Below are 19,628 nucleotides of genomic sequence, written 5' to 3'. Positions count from 1 at the left end.
TTAATATCCAAAATATACGAAGAACTCATAAAAAACAACCAATCAAAAAATGGGCAGAGGATCTGAATAGGAAATTTTCCAAAGAAGAAATACAGATGGCCCACAGGCACATGAAAAGATCCTCAACATCAGTAATCATCAGGGAAATGCAAGTCAAAACCATAACGAGATATCACCTCACATCTGTCAGAATGGCTATTCTCAAAAAGACAACAAATAGCAAGTGTTGGCAAGGAGTCAGAGAAAACGGAACCCTTGTGTACTGTTGCTTGGAATGTAAATTGGTGCAGCCACTAGAGAAAACAGCATGGAGGTTCCTCAAAAAAATTAAAAACAAAGCTATCATATGATCCATCAAACCCACTTCTGGGTACTTAATCCAAAGAAAATGAAAACACTAACTAGAAAAGATATATGTGCCCCTATGTTCATTGTAGTATTATTTACAATAGCTAAGATATGGAAGTAACCTAAGTGCCTATCAACAGATGAATGGATAAAGAAGTTGCGGTATATCTGTTTGTGTACACACACACACACACACACACACACGAATATTACTCAGCCATAAAAAAGAATGAAACTTGCGACAATACGGATGAACCTAGAGGGTGTTAAGCTAAGTGAAGTAAGTCAAACAGAGAAACACAAATACTGTATAATTTCACTTACATGTGGAATCTTAAACACAAAAGAAATGAACAAACATAACAAAACAGGAACAGAATCATAGATGAAGAGAACAAATAGATGGTTGCCAGAGGGGAGGTGGGTGGGGAGAGGAGAGAACTTGGTGAGGGAGATTAAGAAGTACAAACTTCCAGGTGCAAAATAAATGAATCACAGGTATGAAGTGTACAGTATGGGGAATATAGTCCACAATTATGTAGTATCCTTATATGGTGATAGGTAGTAACTAAACTTATTGTGGTGATCTTTCAAAATGTATGGAAATACTGAATCACCATGTTCTGTACCAGAAACTAAGACAATGTTGTAGGTCAGTTATACTTCAAAACAAACAAACTCATAGAAAAAGATCAGATTTGTGGTTACCAGAGGTGAGGGGGGAGGAGAGGGAGAATTAGATGAAGGTAATCAAAACTTCTGGTTATAAGACAAATAAGTACTAGAGACGTAATGTATCCCATGATAAATATAATTCACACTGCTGTATGTTATATAAAAGTTGTTAAGAGAGTAAATCCTAAGAGTTATTATCACAAGGAAAAAATATTTTTTTCTATTTCTTTAATTTCATATCTATATGAAATGATGAATATTCAGTAAACTCATTGTGGCAATCATTACATGATGTATGTAAGTTGAATCATTGTGTTGTACACCTTGAACTTATACAATGCTGTATGTCAAGTATATTTCAATAAAACTGGAAGGAAGAAATCAGAATGCATGTAGTTATAATTTTATGGAAGTTTAAGACATTTGAGGAGAAATAATGAAAAAGAATATTTAGAACTTCGTTATCTATTAGCATAGAAGGGAAGAGAACTAAGACTATCAGGAGAAATTTGGTGATTTTTGAAGGAAAAACATTATCAGTTTGAGCATACAGAATAAGAGGATCAATATGGAAGGCTGGGAATCGGGAGGGGGGTAAATTAAAATAAACACAATCAGGGAGGAACTTCGTCTTGCTTACTATTGTGTCCTAGTGTCCTGAAAGATGCCTGGTACATCACTAGATACTTGATGAATGAATACAAACTTTAATTTTTTTTTATTTTCAACTTTTTATTTTTTAAACAATTGTTTTTTGAACAGACAATATAAGCTCTGGTGAAACTGAAAAGACACAAAATCATATGTAGTGAAAAGTAATTCTCCCTCCTACTCTTTATGGCTGAGCCTCCTAGGTCCCTCTGCAGAGGCAACCACTGTTACCAATTTCTTATTTATTCCTCCAGAGATATTTTATGTAAGTATAAGTATTCATATATGCTGATTCAAAGAGTATGTGTATTTAAGATTTGGCAGGCCTGGCCATACTGCCCTCCACGGGGGTGTACTGTCCTCCCCTCCACCCCTCCTGGGGATGGGCATGGGGGTGCCAGTTACCCTAGATTGTGCTATCGAACTTTCTACCTTTGCCAATCTGGTAGATGGAAAATGGTAAACAATTGTAGTTTCAATTTAATTTACATTTCTCTTAATATGAGGAAAGTTAACCATTGTGGTAGACTGGCTAGACGTTCACACATCAAATTCATTTAATTTTCTTCCTGGGCATACATCTAGACTACATTTCCCAGCCTCCCTGGCAGTAGTTGTGGCCAAGAGACTAAGTTCTAGACAATGGAATGTGACTGAAATTAGAGATGAATTTTAACCTGGCCTCTAAAAGCTTCTCATGAGCAACCTCCATCATCTCCCTTCTCTTATCTGCTGGACAGAGGACTAGAGGATGTAGGAGATGGCAGATCACTGAACAGAAGGATCCTAAGTCTCTGAATGACCATGTGGAAAGCTGAACACCCAAAAAGGACTGTATCTGAACATCTATTATGTTGAAATACTGACATTTTAGGGTTTTATACAGTTGCTACAGTTACTCCCCCCAATAAAAAAAAATCTTTTCAAGTGTTTAAGAACCATCTGTATTTCTTTTTCTATATTTATATCCTTGGTTCATCTTCTGTTGGTAGTTGATTTTTGTCCATTTTTATATTAGGTTGTTGACCTTTTTCATATTGATTTGTAGGGGTTCTTTATATTGTAAAGGACATTAGCCCTTTCTCTGATATTATTCTCAGTTTGTCATTTGTTTGTTACCATGCAGAAAATTTTCATCTTCATATAGTTGCATTTTTCAAACTTTTCTTTTTATTATCTATATTATACCCAGCAAGGCCTTTCCATTTTGAGATCTTACTATTTTATCATAAAAACAAGCCAACCTCATTTAGAAAGGTTAACAAATAGAGGAAAACAAATTAACAAACAAACAAATACCAAAACAATCCTCAATTCTACCTCCCAACACAACTATATTATCCTTTTGGCTTATTTCTTACCTTTTTTCTTGTGCACAGCACCCTGTCTTCTGTCCATAGGAACCTTTTGGGCTTCATTTTCACGATGTAAACGTTGCCAGATGGGTCACCAGTTCTCTCTGCCATTTCTTTTAACACATGAGAAGATACTCCCCTCCCTCCACACTGCACTGGGTTTTCAGGATGGAGAAGCAATTGCTGCTTCTTCATAAAACCTCCATAAGGCAAGGACTGTGGCACTGGGACATGTCCTGCTCAGGTCTCTGGAACCTAAGAGAATCCACAGGACCCTTGCCCCATGGCCACCACGTGCAGAAATCCATCATTAAAATGAGATAAACTGCACTCTGAGCTCCTGAGGAAACCACAAAGAAAGGAGCCCCTAAGCAAATAACTTCATGTAATACTGAAGTTGCACTTGCAGAGACTTCTCATGTCCAATCCCTAAACTGGAGGTAGATGACTAGAATAGCTGCTATTACTATCAGGTGTAAGTAGTGCGTAGTAAGAGTGCATCCATTTCTTGTCTCAGCTGCTGCCTCTCCTTGCCCCACGCTTTCTGCTTCAGCCTCACAGAACGGCTCCAGCTCCCGGCATACACCACGCTCTCTCCTCACCTCCAGCAGCCAAGATCTTTGCTCCTGTTACTCTCTCTGCCTTCACCACCACCACCTTTCCTCCACCGGAAACCGTGCCTGCAATCTTCTCCTTCTCCCAGCCAAGTAGCATGTGCTCCAGAGGCTTTCCTAGGTTCCCCCCAGACTGTGCCAACTGCTCAGCTTCTGGGCCCCCCAACCATAGCATGTTACCAAGCAGCTTTACCTGGATCTTTCCCTCCACACTTCAACTTTTCAGGGCAGAGGCCACCTTAACTCATCTTTGTACTTTCACTGACTGGTACGCAGTAGATGCTTAGTAAGCGACGGCCTTCAGTTGAAAAAGATAAGGAGCCATTTGACTTACCTTTGGTTTTTGGGGCAGGGGTTAGGATTACATGGATCCTTTGAGATGCATGATCCAAACTCAAACTGATGGTCTTGGAGGCCCACGCAGCGAGCAATGCAGGCGCTGGGGTAGGTGCGTCCATTCTGCCCACACACGGGGACAAACTGATCTGCACAGTTACAGGGCAGCCCTGAGAGAGGAGACAGCCTCAACAGTGTGCATGTGTACATTCCCCTTCCCCCACACATTTCCTAACTAAGGCAAACCACTACAAGTATGTGGAGGTCTCATGTTAGAATAGAATTTTAAATTAAGTCAGAAAAAGACAACCTTCAAATCTCTTACAGTGTTTTTAAAAGTGGCAAGGTTCTGAAAAGCCATCTGTCTGCATAATGGCTTCCTTTGTACCATTTATTGCCAGTTAATTGAGGGCCTCCAGATCTTGACCCCAGTGGTAGAGACCCCTATAAACAAAGCTATACGTCGGAAAAGTAAAGAATGTTTCTCCCAATCAGGTATATAAAATCTAGAATTTAGATGTTCATCTCTGACTTGGGAAATTTCTAGAATGTTAAAGGGTAACAGCAAAAACAAGACAAAAAATGAAGGTTGTAAACACCTCACTTAGGTTCCTTCCATCTCCACGGGGTGGGGGGGAGAACAAGAAGGTAGTAACTTGGGAAATTTTTGTGATTTGAGACAAGAATTTTTACAAAAGTCTATCTGTGAGTCATATGTGGGCTGGGACACTATCTGAGTCCCCCCAAATGTGGTACACTTTGTGGCTGGTAAAAATCTCCTTAGAGTCTGCTGGCTAAATAGTCACTGATGTAATTTATCCTGGGACATGAGGGGCTACACACTATAGGGAAAAAGGATCCTGCTAGTTGTAAAGATCATCTTCCCAAAACTCTTAGATGTAAGTACGTAGATAAAGAAGTCTTCCAGGTAACTCTTTGGTTAACTTTTCATCTCTACATGGTTTAATGATTTCTCTAAGCAGAGTGAATTGTCCTCATCAGAGCAGAGCAGACAAGGCAGAAAAATAAAGCACAACAACAAAACAATAAAGCAACAGAGGCTGCTCACTGAGGTGGACAGAGGCCGGGCTGGGTGGAGCTAGTCCTGCCTCCACTTCCCGATCAGCCTGCCATTCACTTCTTATTTCTGATCTGCTTTTTATTTCCAGTGGGCTGGAGATACAAGGTTGGTAAATCCCTATTCTGTTCTCCTACCTGACTCCACGGAAGGAGAATCAAGTTGCTGCAGCAGCAGCAAGAACTGGGATAAGGGCAGCTACCTGGTTCCTCTTTGCCCAGAACCAAAGGTATTTCAGGTCTGAGAAAAAGCAGATACCAATAAATACCAGCAACTGTACTGTTGCTCTTAACAACTGTAGCCTCGTCACAAGACAAGAGCATTCCATCTCATTAGCTTTTCACCTGCTGTAGCTGGTGTGAGCACACCAGCAGCATAAAGCACAGGAGAGTTAGGAAAGTAGTATTCTTGACTGATTATAAACATTCTTAAGTTTCACATTACAGTAACTTCCCGCGTTAGCTTCCTGCTTTTCCTCTCCTTATTAAGGAGATGCAAGTGGAAGGAATCTATGTAAGAAGCTTACAAACTTTGTCTTTGTCTTGCCTTTCTTATTACCCTTTAACATTCCAGAAATCTCCCAAGCCAGACTAGAATTTATATACTAAATTGGAAGAAACATTCTTTACTTTTTCTACGTATAGCTTTGTTTATACAGGTGTCTACCTATAAGAACCAGTAAGCTAATAAGGTAGGTCAAGGAAGAAGGTGGTAAGAAAAACATTAGAACAGAAGCAAACTTAAGAGAATACATGGATACTTTAGACCATAATGGTAGGGCGGGTAAACGGGTATTTTAGCAGGGAGAAAAATTCTGTTTAACTAAAAGCATCCCAATCACTGACCTATTCTTACTGACTCATGGAATTCCAGAAGAAATCATTTAATGCCTTTAATTCATAGAGGAGGAAACAGATCCAGAGAGGAAAATACCTTGCTCTCAGCTCATGTATTTGTTTCTTTTTACTATGTATGTTTGCAGTTAAGGCAAGATCAGAGAGGCTGCTTTGAAGGAAAAATGGGTACAAAGGGATGATGGCCCACTGAAGACAGCTTCTGGGTGACCATGGTTACCTGTGAAGGTACGACGGTCATCTTCTGAACTGTGCTCACTGAGGCACAGCCGAGTAGAACATACCAAATTGCCAGCAAAACAAGAACAGATATTGCAGTCGATATTAAAGGATGTCCCATGACCTGAGAAAAAGAGAATTAAAATGTTGATCTATTATCATGCATTTACAAATAGATCATAAATTAAAAATTTAATAGTTTAAGAAGTTTTCAAATAGAAATTCTCGAAAGATGGCTTCTGAATATACAGAGAGTTAAATTTATAATATTTATATTTTCATATTTACTTCCCAGCATATCCCTCCAAGCCCCTGATGTGCTGGTCTCACTAGACTGCTCCTTATTCTCTGAGAATGTTTCTGGCTGCCCCGTTTGCCTCAAATGTTCCTCTCCTCCTTCTGGAACTTCCCTCACTTTTCTGGGACCAGCCCTGATGACATCTTTGGATCGAAGACTCTCCTGATGCGCTGGCAGGAATGACTAGCTCCCTGAAGTACATACATTTGGTCTGCTCCTTTTGTGGTTCAAATTGTCTCCCATCTTATCATGCAAAGCATAACCTCAATCCCTCATTCCAGTTTCAGCTCCACAAGGCACTAATGTGTTCTTTTGTATAGAATGGGCATTTATTCAGTGAAAGTTTTTGGAAGGAATGAATTTGTTTATCTTCAGATGTTTTCTATGATACAAGGTACCCACCTTACGTTTTAGCTAAGGAGGATATGGACTAAGCGATGAATACTCGACTTGCTAGTCTAGGCAGAAATTTACAAGCTCTTTCTAGGCAAGAGCACTCTTCTTAAAATTAAATCTCACACAGAAGAATAAAATAAGAGGCATATTAAAATTGAACTACTCTGGTTGATGGGTAGGGGGATGGACATGGAGGTAAAGGTAACTGAGCAGGTGTGGGGGAACACATTTGCAAAAGTGGCATTTTTCCACAAATTTCGAGGTCCTATATTGATATGAACAGTTAGTAGGCTATAAGCAAAAGATGGCAAAGGAATCAGTGAAAAAAACAAGACCCTCAGACTTTTGGAGAAGGTGATCAAGGAGTGTTACCTTTAATGTGCTCTTGCCTAACCTCTAATCAATAGTGTAGTTCCCATCCCCAGTGTGCTTTCCACGACATCAGACTCTGAGTTCTACTTCTGGTAAAGGGGCACAGGGAGGGGGACACTGTTGAGGAAGGGGTGGGGAGGAGCAGACCTGTGTCCTTGCTTATGGAGGGCAAGGGCTTTGGAGTCAAAGAGGCCAGGACTGAATTATGCTTTGGTCACTTACCAGCTGTGTGACCTCTCTGTGCATCAGCTTCCCTACAATAGTACATGTGCCAGAGAGCAACCAGGAGGGTTTAATGAGATAACACAGGCCAGGACTTAGCATAGCGCTTGACACACAGTTAGGAGTTCAGTGTTAGTTACTATTAGCTATTAGTCCCTTCTTGATGAGGCTTCTAAAAGGGTTCCTTAGAAGTCCTTGCGTTCTATACAGCATAGTTTGAAAAATACTGCCCTGGAGTATCTGCTTTGTAGACTTCACTCTCTGGTGAGAATCCATCCAATGTTCTCCCTACAAATTAAGATAACTCATCTCATGTTAAAAACAAAAACCAAATAAATACAGGTCCTGACTCACTTTTTCTTTTTCCTCCAACAATACAAGACTTCTGAAGGTCTATACAGTGCATCTCTATGCAGTTCTCTAAGAGTCCACTTTGTCCACATGAGCAAATTTTATAACAGCCAACTTCCCCAGCAGATGATGGCACCTGGATTAGTGTCCCTTGACGGACAATGAAATCAGAGGCTTCCCCTAATTTGCAACCTGTATAAACAAAAGTTAGCTGAGAGAGATGGTACTGTTCTCTGATATTGTTTTACGATGTGAGATACACTTCGCAAAAGTCTTACAGGCACTGTGTGGCTTCAGAAGATTAGCAACAGAATTTTCACTAAACTAAGGAACTCTTTTGGTTCACTGGTCAAAAACATATTTTCTCAAATAAAAATTCCATGTTCTGTGAGATGGTGGTGATTAAAGGACCTATACCCTCAAGTTGGCTATAGTTCTGTACAAAAGTGCTGTTTAAGATATTCGGCATATCAAATATATTTTCAAATCACAGATATTTTTTAAGTGGAGTATGGAAACTGACAGTTAATTATGATGCTATACCTGTTATGTTACAGTATTACACAAATATAAACAATCCTTTAAGACAACATGCTTATTTAATTGAATCTTTTGTTTCTTTTTACTTCATACATGTTTAAAAATGTTGATTCTAACAAGATAAAGGAACATTTTCAATTGGGAAATAGATCATAGGAAGCAAAATGTTGCCACAACTATTTCCTTTTAGGGTTCTTTTTCCTTTTGTTGTCAAGAACCCTATATCTCATTATGAGAGTCTGGTTTTGGATTGATATTAGCTAACAATATAAATGACTACTGAAAATTACACTTGTCTATTTCCTGCTTATATAAATAATACATGTTTATTGGAAAAACCTCAAACATTACAGAAAAACGTACTTTAGAAAATAAAGCCCCTGTTATCTCATTCCAAAGATAACTCCTATAAAGAAAGAGCAGTGGCACATGGCACATATCCACACCCACCCTACACCCCACCTGTCTAACTCTTACCTTGAACACAAGAGTATGGAAGGCAGGGATCACCAGACGGACACCCTTTCCGGTTTACCTCACAGAGCTCATTAGCGGGGCAAGGATTTGGGTTACAGGGATGAGTCACCTCTTCTACAATGCTACCTAAAGTACTTGGCCCTGAAAAGCCAAAAGCAGATTAGTTTAAGCAACCCAAAAGAGTAACAGGTCTGTAAACTGTCTGAATTAATGACATCTGGAAAAAATGGACAGCTCTTGAGTGTAAAGCAAGGCTTGATTCTAGTAAGCTATTAAAATACTCAGATTCCCTGATCATCCATGCATTTAGCATTAAACATACATTCATTAATTTGTTTACTTATTGGGTGCTACAATATGCCTGGCAAGGTTCTAGTTACTGAAGATACAATAGTGAATAAAACAGACAAATCTCTTACATAGAATTTATATTCTCATCAGGAAATAGACAATAAATAGACACTGTGTCTGTGTGCATATAAATAAAAAGTCAGATAATGATAAATAATAAGTAGCATAATGAGATGGAAAGTAAACAGGTATATTTTGAATAAGGTGGTCAAATAGGTGCTTATGCCTAAGAGTGATAATTCAGCACATTTCACCATAAATGATAGTAATTTATTATGGTAAGATGGACACTACACCATAATTATATTTATCAACTTGTTAAATAATGACCAAGAAAAAGTCTCATTTTATATAAAGTACAGTCACCCCTCAGCATCTGTGGGGGATTGGTTCCAGGACCCCCCTGGATACCAAAATCAGAGGATGCTCAAGTTCTTTACACAAAATGGCACAGTATTTGCATATAACCTACCCACACTCCCCTGTATACTTTAAATCATCTCTAGATTACTTATAATACCTAATACAATGTAAACACCATGTAAATAGTTATAAATACAATGTAAATGCTATGTAAATAGTTGCCAGTATACAACAAATTCAAGTTTTGCTTTTTGGAACTTTCTGGAATTCTTTTTCCCAAATATTTTCAACCTGTAAATGCAGAACCTGTGGATATGGAGGGTTGACTATATATGTGATATTTAAAGAGAGTATTGAAATTTAAACAAAGGCATTTCTTTAAGTGTACTCCTATTGAAATAGTTTCCTTCTACACACATATTTGACTGCTCTAATAGAGTCTAGGAGTGTGAATACATTTTGCCTACCTGATTTCAGGCCAGATTCAGACTCTAAGGCTAGGAGAGGTAGCGGGCTCTTGGGAGTTTATCTCATCTGCCCCAATCATTAAAAATAGGGAAGCTGAGTCTCAAAGAAGTGATCTGCTTAAAGTCACAGAGGCCCATGATTCTAGTCTAATGCTCGCTCTCTTTTGCTGTACTGGTCACAAAAGCTAAGGGACATAGTTTGTTGGTCTTGGGAAAATACAGCAGATATTACTAGCTGTAAGTCTAGCACCCACTCTTTTCCTCGTGCTTACTACCAAAACCCCAATTTTACTTAGGATGGTAATGGGCCCACAGATAAAAAAAATCTTTCCCAGTTTCCCTTATAATTAGGGGTGGTTTTCCCTTACACTAGGATATGGCGGCTAGAATTATAGCAGTCCTATTGTGATAAAGTATATGAAGTAACCTTGATGATGAAGGCCAGGCAATAAGGATGGTGGAGAAAGAAAAAGGAGTGCGGATCCCTGATGATTGAGCCACTGTAACAGCCCTGGACTATTTATTTCCGGGCTTCCATTTAACACAGGAAAATAAAGCTAATAGCTGAATTCACAGCCCTTCCAGCCAGCTCATGGCACTAGTGTCCCCTGGTGGTTGCCTAAACACTTCCCTTAACATAACTATAAGGAGTGTTATGAGTCCTACTTGTTAATCCCTGGTTTCTACCAGTCACCTCCTACCACAAAGCTTAGCTCCAGAATCCCTCAAAAAGATACCAACTTGTTTTTCTTGCTCTTGGCAGAAGTATTTGGCACAGAGAAAAGTCCCATTTTCATGTACTAACCCAGACCATCATTCCTTACTCCTTACTTGGTGGGAAAATCCAAAGCCAGGACCTGGCTCAGGTCCACTGATATTCTACTGACAAAAATCTGAAGACTCCCGAGGGGAAATTCCCCTTCTTGGTCAAATCAAGGCATGGAGACAGCAATGATAGCAATGATACAGAGCTGGTTATCTGAGTAGCCGGTCCCTGATTCACCACTTAGAATTCCTGATTGACAACAGTTCACTACCTCCTCAGACTGATATGATAATTGCTTCTGTGTACATAGTTTAAGATGAAATGCTCTCCTGGACCAAAAAGGCCACACAAGAAAGGTAAGAGCCTGCAATTGAGATAGTATCATTAAACCACATGTTCTCAACAGAAAAATGCTCATCCAGAGCAAACATCAAGGGCAGAGACAGAAGGAAGAAGCTTTTGAAATTATTAAAAAAAACCCAAAAAACAAAAAACAAATCCCCACAAATACAGCAAAGTACTTACTGAGGTATGTATCCAAAGGTATACAATTCTCCAGGTCATCTGTAGGTGACAGAAGCTCGCAAATACTTTCAGCTGTGTGGTCTTCAGGGAATTTGTTCTGGTCCCCACATTTCTTGAGAATCTCCACACAATCTGATCTTGAAAAGGAAAATACACACAAATTTAGTATTCAGGGAACATTTTCATGTTTTCTAGACAATATCAATTCTGTTTCTGAAGCTTTCCAGATGGTGAGTTTTCATGACTCAATGTTTCACACTTTGTTTGGTGTATGTAAGACAAAAGAACAGGAGTGAGAGCAGAACTGAGGTTGAGAATAAGTAAGGTATTGCACTATCAAAGCATCTCTAAGTTTCTCTGACCTGAGATCAAAGGCCATGCTCAAATTCTGCACTCATACTTACTGTTACTACCATCAACGTGGCTTTTCACTGGCTTTGAAAGGAAGTTAACCTAGGCTAGTCTGATTCCCTCTTTGTAAAATCATACATCTTTTCTCTCAGGACCTTATGCATGCTTGCTCCTTCCTACTTCCCTCCCTCCCATCCTTCCTCTTTCTTTTAAAATATCTGTTTAAGAAGGCAGGGGAGGTATAGCTTTGTGGTAGAGTTGTACTTAGCATGCATAAAGTACCTTCATTAAAAATAAATAAATAAATAAATCTAATTACAACCCCCCCCAAAATAAAATGAAATATTTGTTTAGTTATCAACATTAAGGTGTTTGGGCTATAACAACTGGAAAATCCACTTCTTGAAAATTTTCTGTCTTCAGTAGGAATTTGACCCTTATAAAATTTTGTGCTTAGAGTCTATAAATTTCCCATTTGTAGCCTGTTTCTTGTCACCCAACAGTTACCCCTCATCTCTCCCCTACTCAGGTTACCCCCAAGTAACGCAGAGAATAGATCTGGACCCTGTTCAAGGTTGAAACCATCTGCAATCATCAAGCATCCAGCAGCACTGAGCCACACACTAGCAACTTAGGGGCCGGATATTAACTTGGTTTTGGAAAATCTTTTTGGAAAAAAAGACACTTGAAGAGCAGTTGACATAGATTACCATGCAGTTAATGCTTTTGGTTCCATACCATAGCACCATAGCAGCTTTGATTTTACTTTATCCTAAATCTTAAGCAAACTATCCACAAAATGTTTACTAGGAATACGCCTTAATGACTATATTCACTAAGTCCACTCATCAAACATCTTTGAGAATAGGTATTGTGTGTTAGGATTTTGCTAATCCCTGAAGAGGAGAAAAAGAGGAAAGAGGAGACAAGAAAAAACACGCACAAAGAAGAATAAACTCCTCGAGGAGAACAAAGTATTACAGAATATAAGTACACATATTAAAATGTACAAAATAGAACTGTGCACTGAAGATACTCAATGCTTCTTGAATTAAGTTCCATATGAGAAGTATAAATTAAGGTCTGCAGAAATTTGTAATAAGGATAAAGTACTATCAGTTGGAGAAATCTGGGAAGATCCCATAGGAATGACTGGTGTTTGAGAGGAGCTCAGAAGGACAGGCAGTGAGCAAGTGGAGAAGGGGGAAGAGTACTTTAAGCAGAGGAGGAAAAGTGGGGAAGTATTTGACAAGTGGGGGAGATGGGCAAAGGGAAGTGGTGGAGAGAAAACTCTAGAAATAGGCTGTGGGTAGAGATCATGGAGGGTCTGAACCAAAACTGGAGGGTCATTATGATGAAAGAAACTTACTTGCAAATGATACTTCCCCGGGATTTACTGTGACAAGGTTTAATCTGCAGTGAACAAGCTATCGCTTTCCACATTTCTGGCTGGCACTTTTTAATGTCAAGAACAGGTATGTTGATAAATGGCATCTTTATGCTTCCTTTCTCCCACAGCTTCATATCATTCATGGCTCCTTGATCTGACTGAGCATTGCAACTCCTGAAAAGTTCTGTTGGCCTGAAGAGAAAAAAGGCCAGAAGGAATCAAGAGGCAATTACTTAAAAAAAAAAAAAAAAGGCAATTACTTTATAGAGAGAAGCAATGTGTGAGATCCCAATATGCTAAGGCATCAGGAAAATCTGATTTTTTTTTAAAGTATGTACAACCCATCAAAGACTGTCAGCTTTGAATGTAGGAGGATTCAATGTAGACACTGGCATTAAGATCTGATTGAAATTTTTCTTTTTAATACGGATTTTTGTGACGCAGTTAAAAACTTTAAAAACGCTGTGGACAGGACGATTATCTCTACCCATTACCATTTCTTTCATTTCACAAAAGAATTAAATCCAAGTTTTAAAAATTGGGGTATAATTTACAAAAATAGAATGTACAGATTTTGTGGTTAGTTTGACAAATGTGTGCATTCACATAGGCACATCCAAATCAATTAGAGCATTTGCATCATGTCAGAAAGTTCCCTCATATCCCTGTCCCGTCCATGCCTTCCCTGCTGACCGTACCCCAGAGGCCACCACCATTCATACTCAGACCATCATAGGTTAATTCTGCCTCTTCTAGAACTTCATATAAATGGAATCATACTGTATGTACTCTTTGAGTCTGGTATCTTCGGCTAATCTCTTCTTGAGATTTCCTCATGTTGTTGTGCATATAAATTGTTTGCTCTTTATTGTTGACTAGTATTACATTAATAAATGTACCACAGTTTATCCCAGAAGTTCTCAAACTTTTTGATCTCAGGACCCAGTTACACTCTTGAAATTATTGGGTTCTCAAAAAGCTTTTGTTTATGTGGGTTATATCCACTAATACTCATCACACTACAGATCAAAACTGAGGTTTTAAAAAATCTATTAATTCATTTAAAATGACAATAAACCCATTATTACATGTTAATATAAACAATATTTTAATGAAAAATGTATTTTCCAAAACAAAAGAAAAATTAGTGAGAAGGGTAGGTCGGGTTTACAGTTTTGAAATCTCTTTAATGTCTGGCTTAATAGAAGACAGCTGCATTTTCACATCTGCTCCTGCATTCAGTCTGTTGCTATATCACACCTTAAGGCAACTGGAAAACTTCACTATTCCTTTTTGTGGAATATGAGTGAAAAAGCCAAATAACATCCTAGTATTATCATTAGTTTTGATCTCATGGGGTTTGGGGGGGTCCACAGACCACAGTTTAAGAAGTGCTAGTTTATTCATTCACCTGTTGATAGATATTAAAGTTGTTTCTAGTTTTTCTAGTTTTCATGTCTCTTTTCATGGCTATGAATGGCATTGCTGGGTCAAAACTTTCGAAGAAACTGCCAAACTGTTCTCCAAAGTGGTTATACCATTTTACACTCACCAGCAAAGTATGAAAGTTTCGGTTATTTTTCATGCTTGTCAGTCTTTTTAGCTGTAATCCTTCTGTTAGTGTGTCGTGGTAGCTGATTGGTTTAATTTGCATTTTGCTGATGACTAATCATGTTGGACTTTTTCATGCACTCATTGACCATTTGCAGATCTTCTTTTGTGAAGTGTCTTTCCAGCCTTTTGATTTTTTTTTTTTAAGTTGTCTTTTTACTACTGAGTTGTAAGAATTCTTTATACATCCTGGACAAAAAGTCCTTCATCAGATAAACGTATTACAAACATTTTCTGCCAGTTTGTGGTTTGCGTTTTCATTTTCTTAATGGTGTCTTTTGATGAACAATTCTCTTTTAATTTGAAAAATTTATTTATTTGAAATCATCTTACTGGGGCATAATTTACATACAATATAAGATGTAGATCTTAAGAGTTCAGTTCAATACATTTTGAAAATTGTATTCATCTATGTAATCAAAACCCCCCAAAAGATATAGAACATTTCCATCATTCTATGAAATTCCCTTATACAGTTAATTCCCCCTTCCACCAGAGGCAATGACGTTCTGATCTTAACCCTGAATGATTACTTTTGTCTATTCCTGAACCCATATATGTGGAGTTATAAAGAATGTATTTTTGTGTCAGGCTTTTTTCATTCAACATTAAGATTCACCCACGTTTTGGGGTTTATCAGTAGGTGGGCTTTTTTTTTCTTGCTGGGTCTGGTCCATTGTTTGGGTATACCACAATGTTTTTTCATTCCCTTCTTGATGGGTGTCTTATTTTTTTTTTAACATTTTTTATTGATTTATAATCATTTTACAATGTTGTGTCAAATTCCAGTGTTCAGCACAATTTTTCAGTCATTCATGGACATTACACATTCATTGTCACATTTTTTTCTCTGTGAGTTATCATAACATTTTGTGTATATTTCCCTGTGCTATACAGTGTAATCTTGTTTATCTATTCTACAATTTTGAAATCCCAGTCTATCCCTTCCCACCCTCTACCCCCCTGGTAACCACAAGTCTGTATTCTCTGTCTGTGAGTCTATTTCTGTCCTGTATTTACGCTTTGTTTTTGTTTGTTTGTTTGATGGGTGTCTTCTTTATTTTCCCCCCGATTTGGGGTTCTTGTGAATAAGGCTGCTATATAAATCTTTTGGGGGACATATATTTTCATGTCTCTTGGGTAAATGCTTCAGAATGGAATTGCTGGGTCTTAGAGCTAACTTTTTAAGAAACTGCAAGAAAACTACAAAGGGCTTAAACCATCTTATACTCCCAGCAGCAAGTATGAGAGTTCCACTTGCTTCAGATGCTTGTCTGTCTTTAAATTTTAGCTATTTGGTGTGAGGAGCCATTTCATTGGGGTTTTAATTTGCATTTTGCATGACGAATGGTAATGAACTTTTTCATAAACTAAAGCGGATATTATGATGTCTTCTTTGCTGAAGGGTCCTTGAAAGTTTTTTGCCCTCTTTTTAATTGGGTTGTTTGACTTTTTATTATGAGGTTGTAAGAGTTATTTATATATTCTGGATACAAGTCCTTTTTCAAATACTTGTGTGTGCACGTGTGATATATTGAATATTTTTCCTCAGACTGTGGCTTATCTTTTCAAATCTTAAACAGTGTCTTTTGGTGAACAAAAACGTTTGCTACTGAATTCTACTTCATTAATTTTTTGTTTTATGCATTTTGTGTCCTGCCTAAACCTCTGCCTATACCAAGGTTGTCAAGATAGTCTATTTTGTTTCTTTCTAGAAGCTTTTATTTTTAGCTTTTATGCTGAGTTCTATGACCCATTTTGAATTAATTTTTGTGTATGGTGTGAGACAGAAGTTGAGGTTCTTTTTTTTTTTTCATACAGATATTCAATTGTCAGCATCATTTGTTAAAAAAAGACCTTTCTTTTTGTATTGAATTGCTTTGTGGCCTTTGTTAAAAATCAATTTATGAGTGTGGGTCTATTCTTGCCTCTCTATTTCGTCATTGATCTATTTCTTTAAGCTTACACCAGTATTACATTGTTTTTATTTTCTGTTGCTTTATAATAACTCTTGAAATCAGGTGCTGTTAAGTTCTCCAAAATTATTCTTTTTTTAAAAAAATTGTTTTAGCTATTCCAGGTCCTTAGTATTTTCATATAAATTTTAAAATTAGCCTGGAACTTTATATTTTAAAAGGAAGTCTGTTGGGATTTTGACTGAGATTGCACTGAATCTAGAGATCAGTTTCAGGAGAATTAACATCTTAACAATATTGAGTCTTCAAATCCATGAACATGGTACTTCTCTACATTTATATGCTGTCTTTAATTTCTCTCTGCAAAGTTTTCCAGTTTTTAGTGTAGAGTTCTTATCTATTTTTTGTTAGATTTATCTCTAAGCATTTCATGTTTTGATGCAATCATGTAACATTTTTTAATAAATTTCATTTTCTAATTGTTGCTACTATACAGGAATACCACTGGCTTTTGTATGTTAACCTTGTCACCTGTGACTGTTAAATTCAAGGATTTAAGGGGAGTTTGTATGAAGATTCTGGGGCATCTCCTTTTGTGGGTCCCTCCTTTCTGGGATTTTCCACTGCCACATCCAGGCACTCTGGCTGCCCCAAACTCTGATCTCTTAATTCCTCAGCCTAGGACTGCTGCTTTTTGCTTGAATTATTCATGTCATGTCAGGGGACTGAGAGTGCCCATGAAGGAAAGACTGGGTAAATGTGGCCCTTACTCCATGTGCTTTCTTTCATGAGATGTAGCTCCTCTTTCTTTTGGTCACTCTCAAATGCCTTCAGAATAATCATGTTTTTATATTTCATGTAGCATTCATAATTAATATTGACAGGACTATTGGTTTGATGCAAACTGTTTCACCATTACCAGAAGCCAGAACTTTGTGTCCAAATTTAACTTCAAACATTTCATAGAATTCAAATTTGCTCAACCTCTAAGCCAGGTCCTTATTGGCTAACACTCTATCACCAGTTGTAAGGATATCTCAATTTTCTTACTCAAAATAATAATCTGAATACTTTTAAGATGATGGGATGTGTGATAGTTTGAGGTGAACATGCTCTGAACTTTCTTCTGGTCCAACTGAACGATTCTCTTCCTTTTTGCCCTCTTAATCTCTGGGCTGCAGCTTACAAAACCAGCTGGTCCCTCTTTCTTTAGAAACTCTCCCTCTCTGGTTTCTCAGATATGGCATTCTATGCTTCTAGACACTCTTTTTCTATTTTCTTCACTGCTTCTTCAGCTATCAATTCAGTTCTTAGTCCTTATTTTTCTTATCATAATTGATATGTCAGGAAAACCTATTCAAATTGCTTCTGTAAAGAAAGTTTTTGTATGAAATAGTGGATTCACTGAGTGGGAAACTCAACCAGTCTGAAGGTCCTTCAATGCAAACTGTCCACAAGAGGGCATTTGGATGAGCACATTGTTCACAGTGCTCTATTCTGCAATGAATTATTTCCACCGGTGGTGCAGCAGAAAGGAGGTGGTGGGGAGAAAGGAAGACTGAAGGCAGAGGAGATTCTTTGAACCTTAGAAGCTTGAAGTATCTCTAGATTAGAAGGGACTTTGTTATAGTGCTTCCTCTCCCAGGGGTGATTTACCAGATGAAATAAAGTATTTAAAGATGAAACCATAGAGAAATACTATTTCCATTTAACTTAGCAGGAGCAAAATTAGAGTAAAAGAATCTTTTCACTTATTTAACAACATTGTAAATAATGATGAAATACTTTCATTCCATGTACAGTAATTTGCTCCTACCTGTTGTTAAAATTAGTACAGTAAGTAAGGTTTCTACAGCCCAACTGGCAAGGTTCCCGAACATCTGCCAAACAGGTCAACATGGACACTTCCACTGGATTATATTCACAAAAGCGATCGAACTCTTGCCAGCTCTGTGTATTACCCCAGCTCATGCTATACAGTTTAGTGCACAGTTCCCTGAAACAAAAGCACAAATGCAGAAACATACAGATGAGCCAAATGAATACATATTTGATTTGCATAAAACTTGAACTCTATGAATTGTGCTTTAGAACATAAACGAGAAAAAAAGTACAAAAAACAAGACTAAGATCTAACTTCTAGAATTTAGAGCAAGAAAAAGTAATCTTTTCTAAGAAAAAGTTAGCTTTCTTTTATCACCCATCCTTTTTGCCCCGGTTGCTAGGAAGCTCACTGCTAAATTTAATGTTTAATTATAGTACTTGTAATCCTTATTCTTGGCACAATTATTCCCCTCTGTATTTCTGATCTCTCTTTTACCTTTACTTAAAGTAAGGTAAAGCATATGGGGTTTTGCCTCCACAAAGATATAGTCTACTATATTTTTGTTCCAATCACAGGAGGCAAAATTGTAACATGGCCCTCAGACTCCTTTTAGGAAGCATTACAGACAGAGTTCACTAGTTTCTCCCTGAAAAAGTATCCCAGGATAGCCTACATGGAAAGGCTTTATGAATTCCAAAGCTGCTACATGCTATTGCATATAGCAACATATACAATATGCTATGTATTATATATATTATTGTAGTATGTATGTAATCTTATTTCAGTACTTGATGATTACAAAACTTAAGTGCATGTATATAGCTAAAATAATATCAGTATTATTTCCAAAGTGCTTTCACACATTACACTCATTAGTTTAATTTTTAAAATTTATAAATGTAATACAAGTGTAAAAAAGTAACACATAATACAAAATTTTAACACTATCGAAATACGCAAAGTCACAAATAAAAATTCTCCACTCCTATCATATTTTATTTGACTCTCATAATTACCCCTATGAAGAGGGTATCTTTACTTTTATAAGTTTGCTCATTCACTCTACCAACGTTTGAGTCCCTATTTTGTGTAAGGCCCTGTTCAAGGCACTGGATATGTAGTGGTGAATGAAAGAGACAAGGTCCCTGCTCTCAATGGAGCTTACACATCATGGGTATGAGGAAGTTGAGATCAACATCCATCCAGCATCCTAACTTTCTGCATGATCTTGGAGACTGTTTACTATCTGAGTTAGTTTTCTTTATATAAACAAGAAT

General features: G+C 37.6%; 1 protein-coding gene across 4 annotated transcripts in view; it reads right to left on the bottom strand.

Annotated features, from left to right (window-relative positions):
• RECK (reversion inducing cysteine rich protein with kazal motifs) overlaps window positions 1-19,628 on the bottom strand; it is a 66,696-nt gene that overhangs the window by 8,121 nt on the left and 38,947 nt on the right. For all 4 annotated transcript variants that reach the window (XM_031677294.2, XM_031677295.2, XM_072959724.1 and 1 more), the window contains 7 exons: window positions 18,343-18,522; window positions 12,979-13,191; window positions 11,259-11,395; window positions 8,787-8,927; window positions 7,773-7,961; window positions 6,132-6,254; window positions 3,978-4,149 (listed from right to left, as the gene is read on the bottom strand). In XM_031677294.2, the coding sequence (XP_031533154.1) occupies window positions 3,978-4,149; window positions 6,132-6,254; window positions 7,773-7,961; window positions 8,787-8,927; window positions 11,259-11,395; window positions 12,979-13,191; window positions 18,343-18,522 (1,155 nt within the window). The remainder of the gene's footprint in view (window positions 1-3,977; window positions 4,150-6,131; window positions 6,255-7,772; window positions 7,962-8,786; window positions 8,928-11,258; window positions 11,396-12,978; window positions 13,192-18,342; window positions 18,523-19,628) is intronic.

This window comes from Vicugna pacos, chromosome 4, assembly GCF_048564905.1.
Source record: "Vicugna pacos chromosome 4, VicPac4, whole genome shotgun sequence".
Lineage (NCBI taxonomy): Eukaryota > Metazoa > Chordata > Mammalia > Artiodactyla > Camelidae > Vicugna > Vicugna pacos.
The sequence above is the reverse complement of the archived record's forward strand: the minus strand, read 5'-3'. Positions and strand labels throughout refer to the sequence as shown.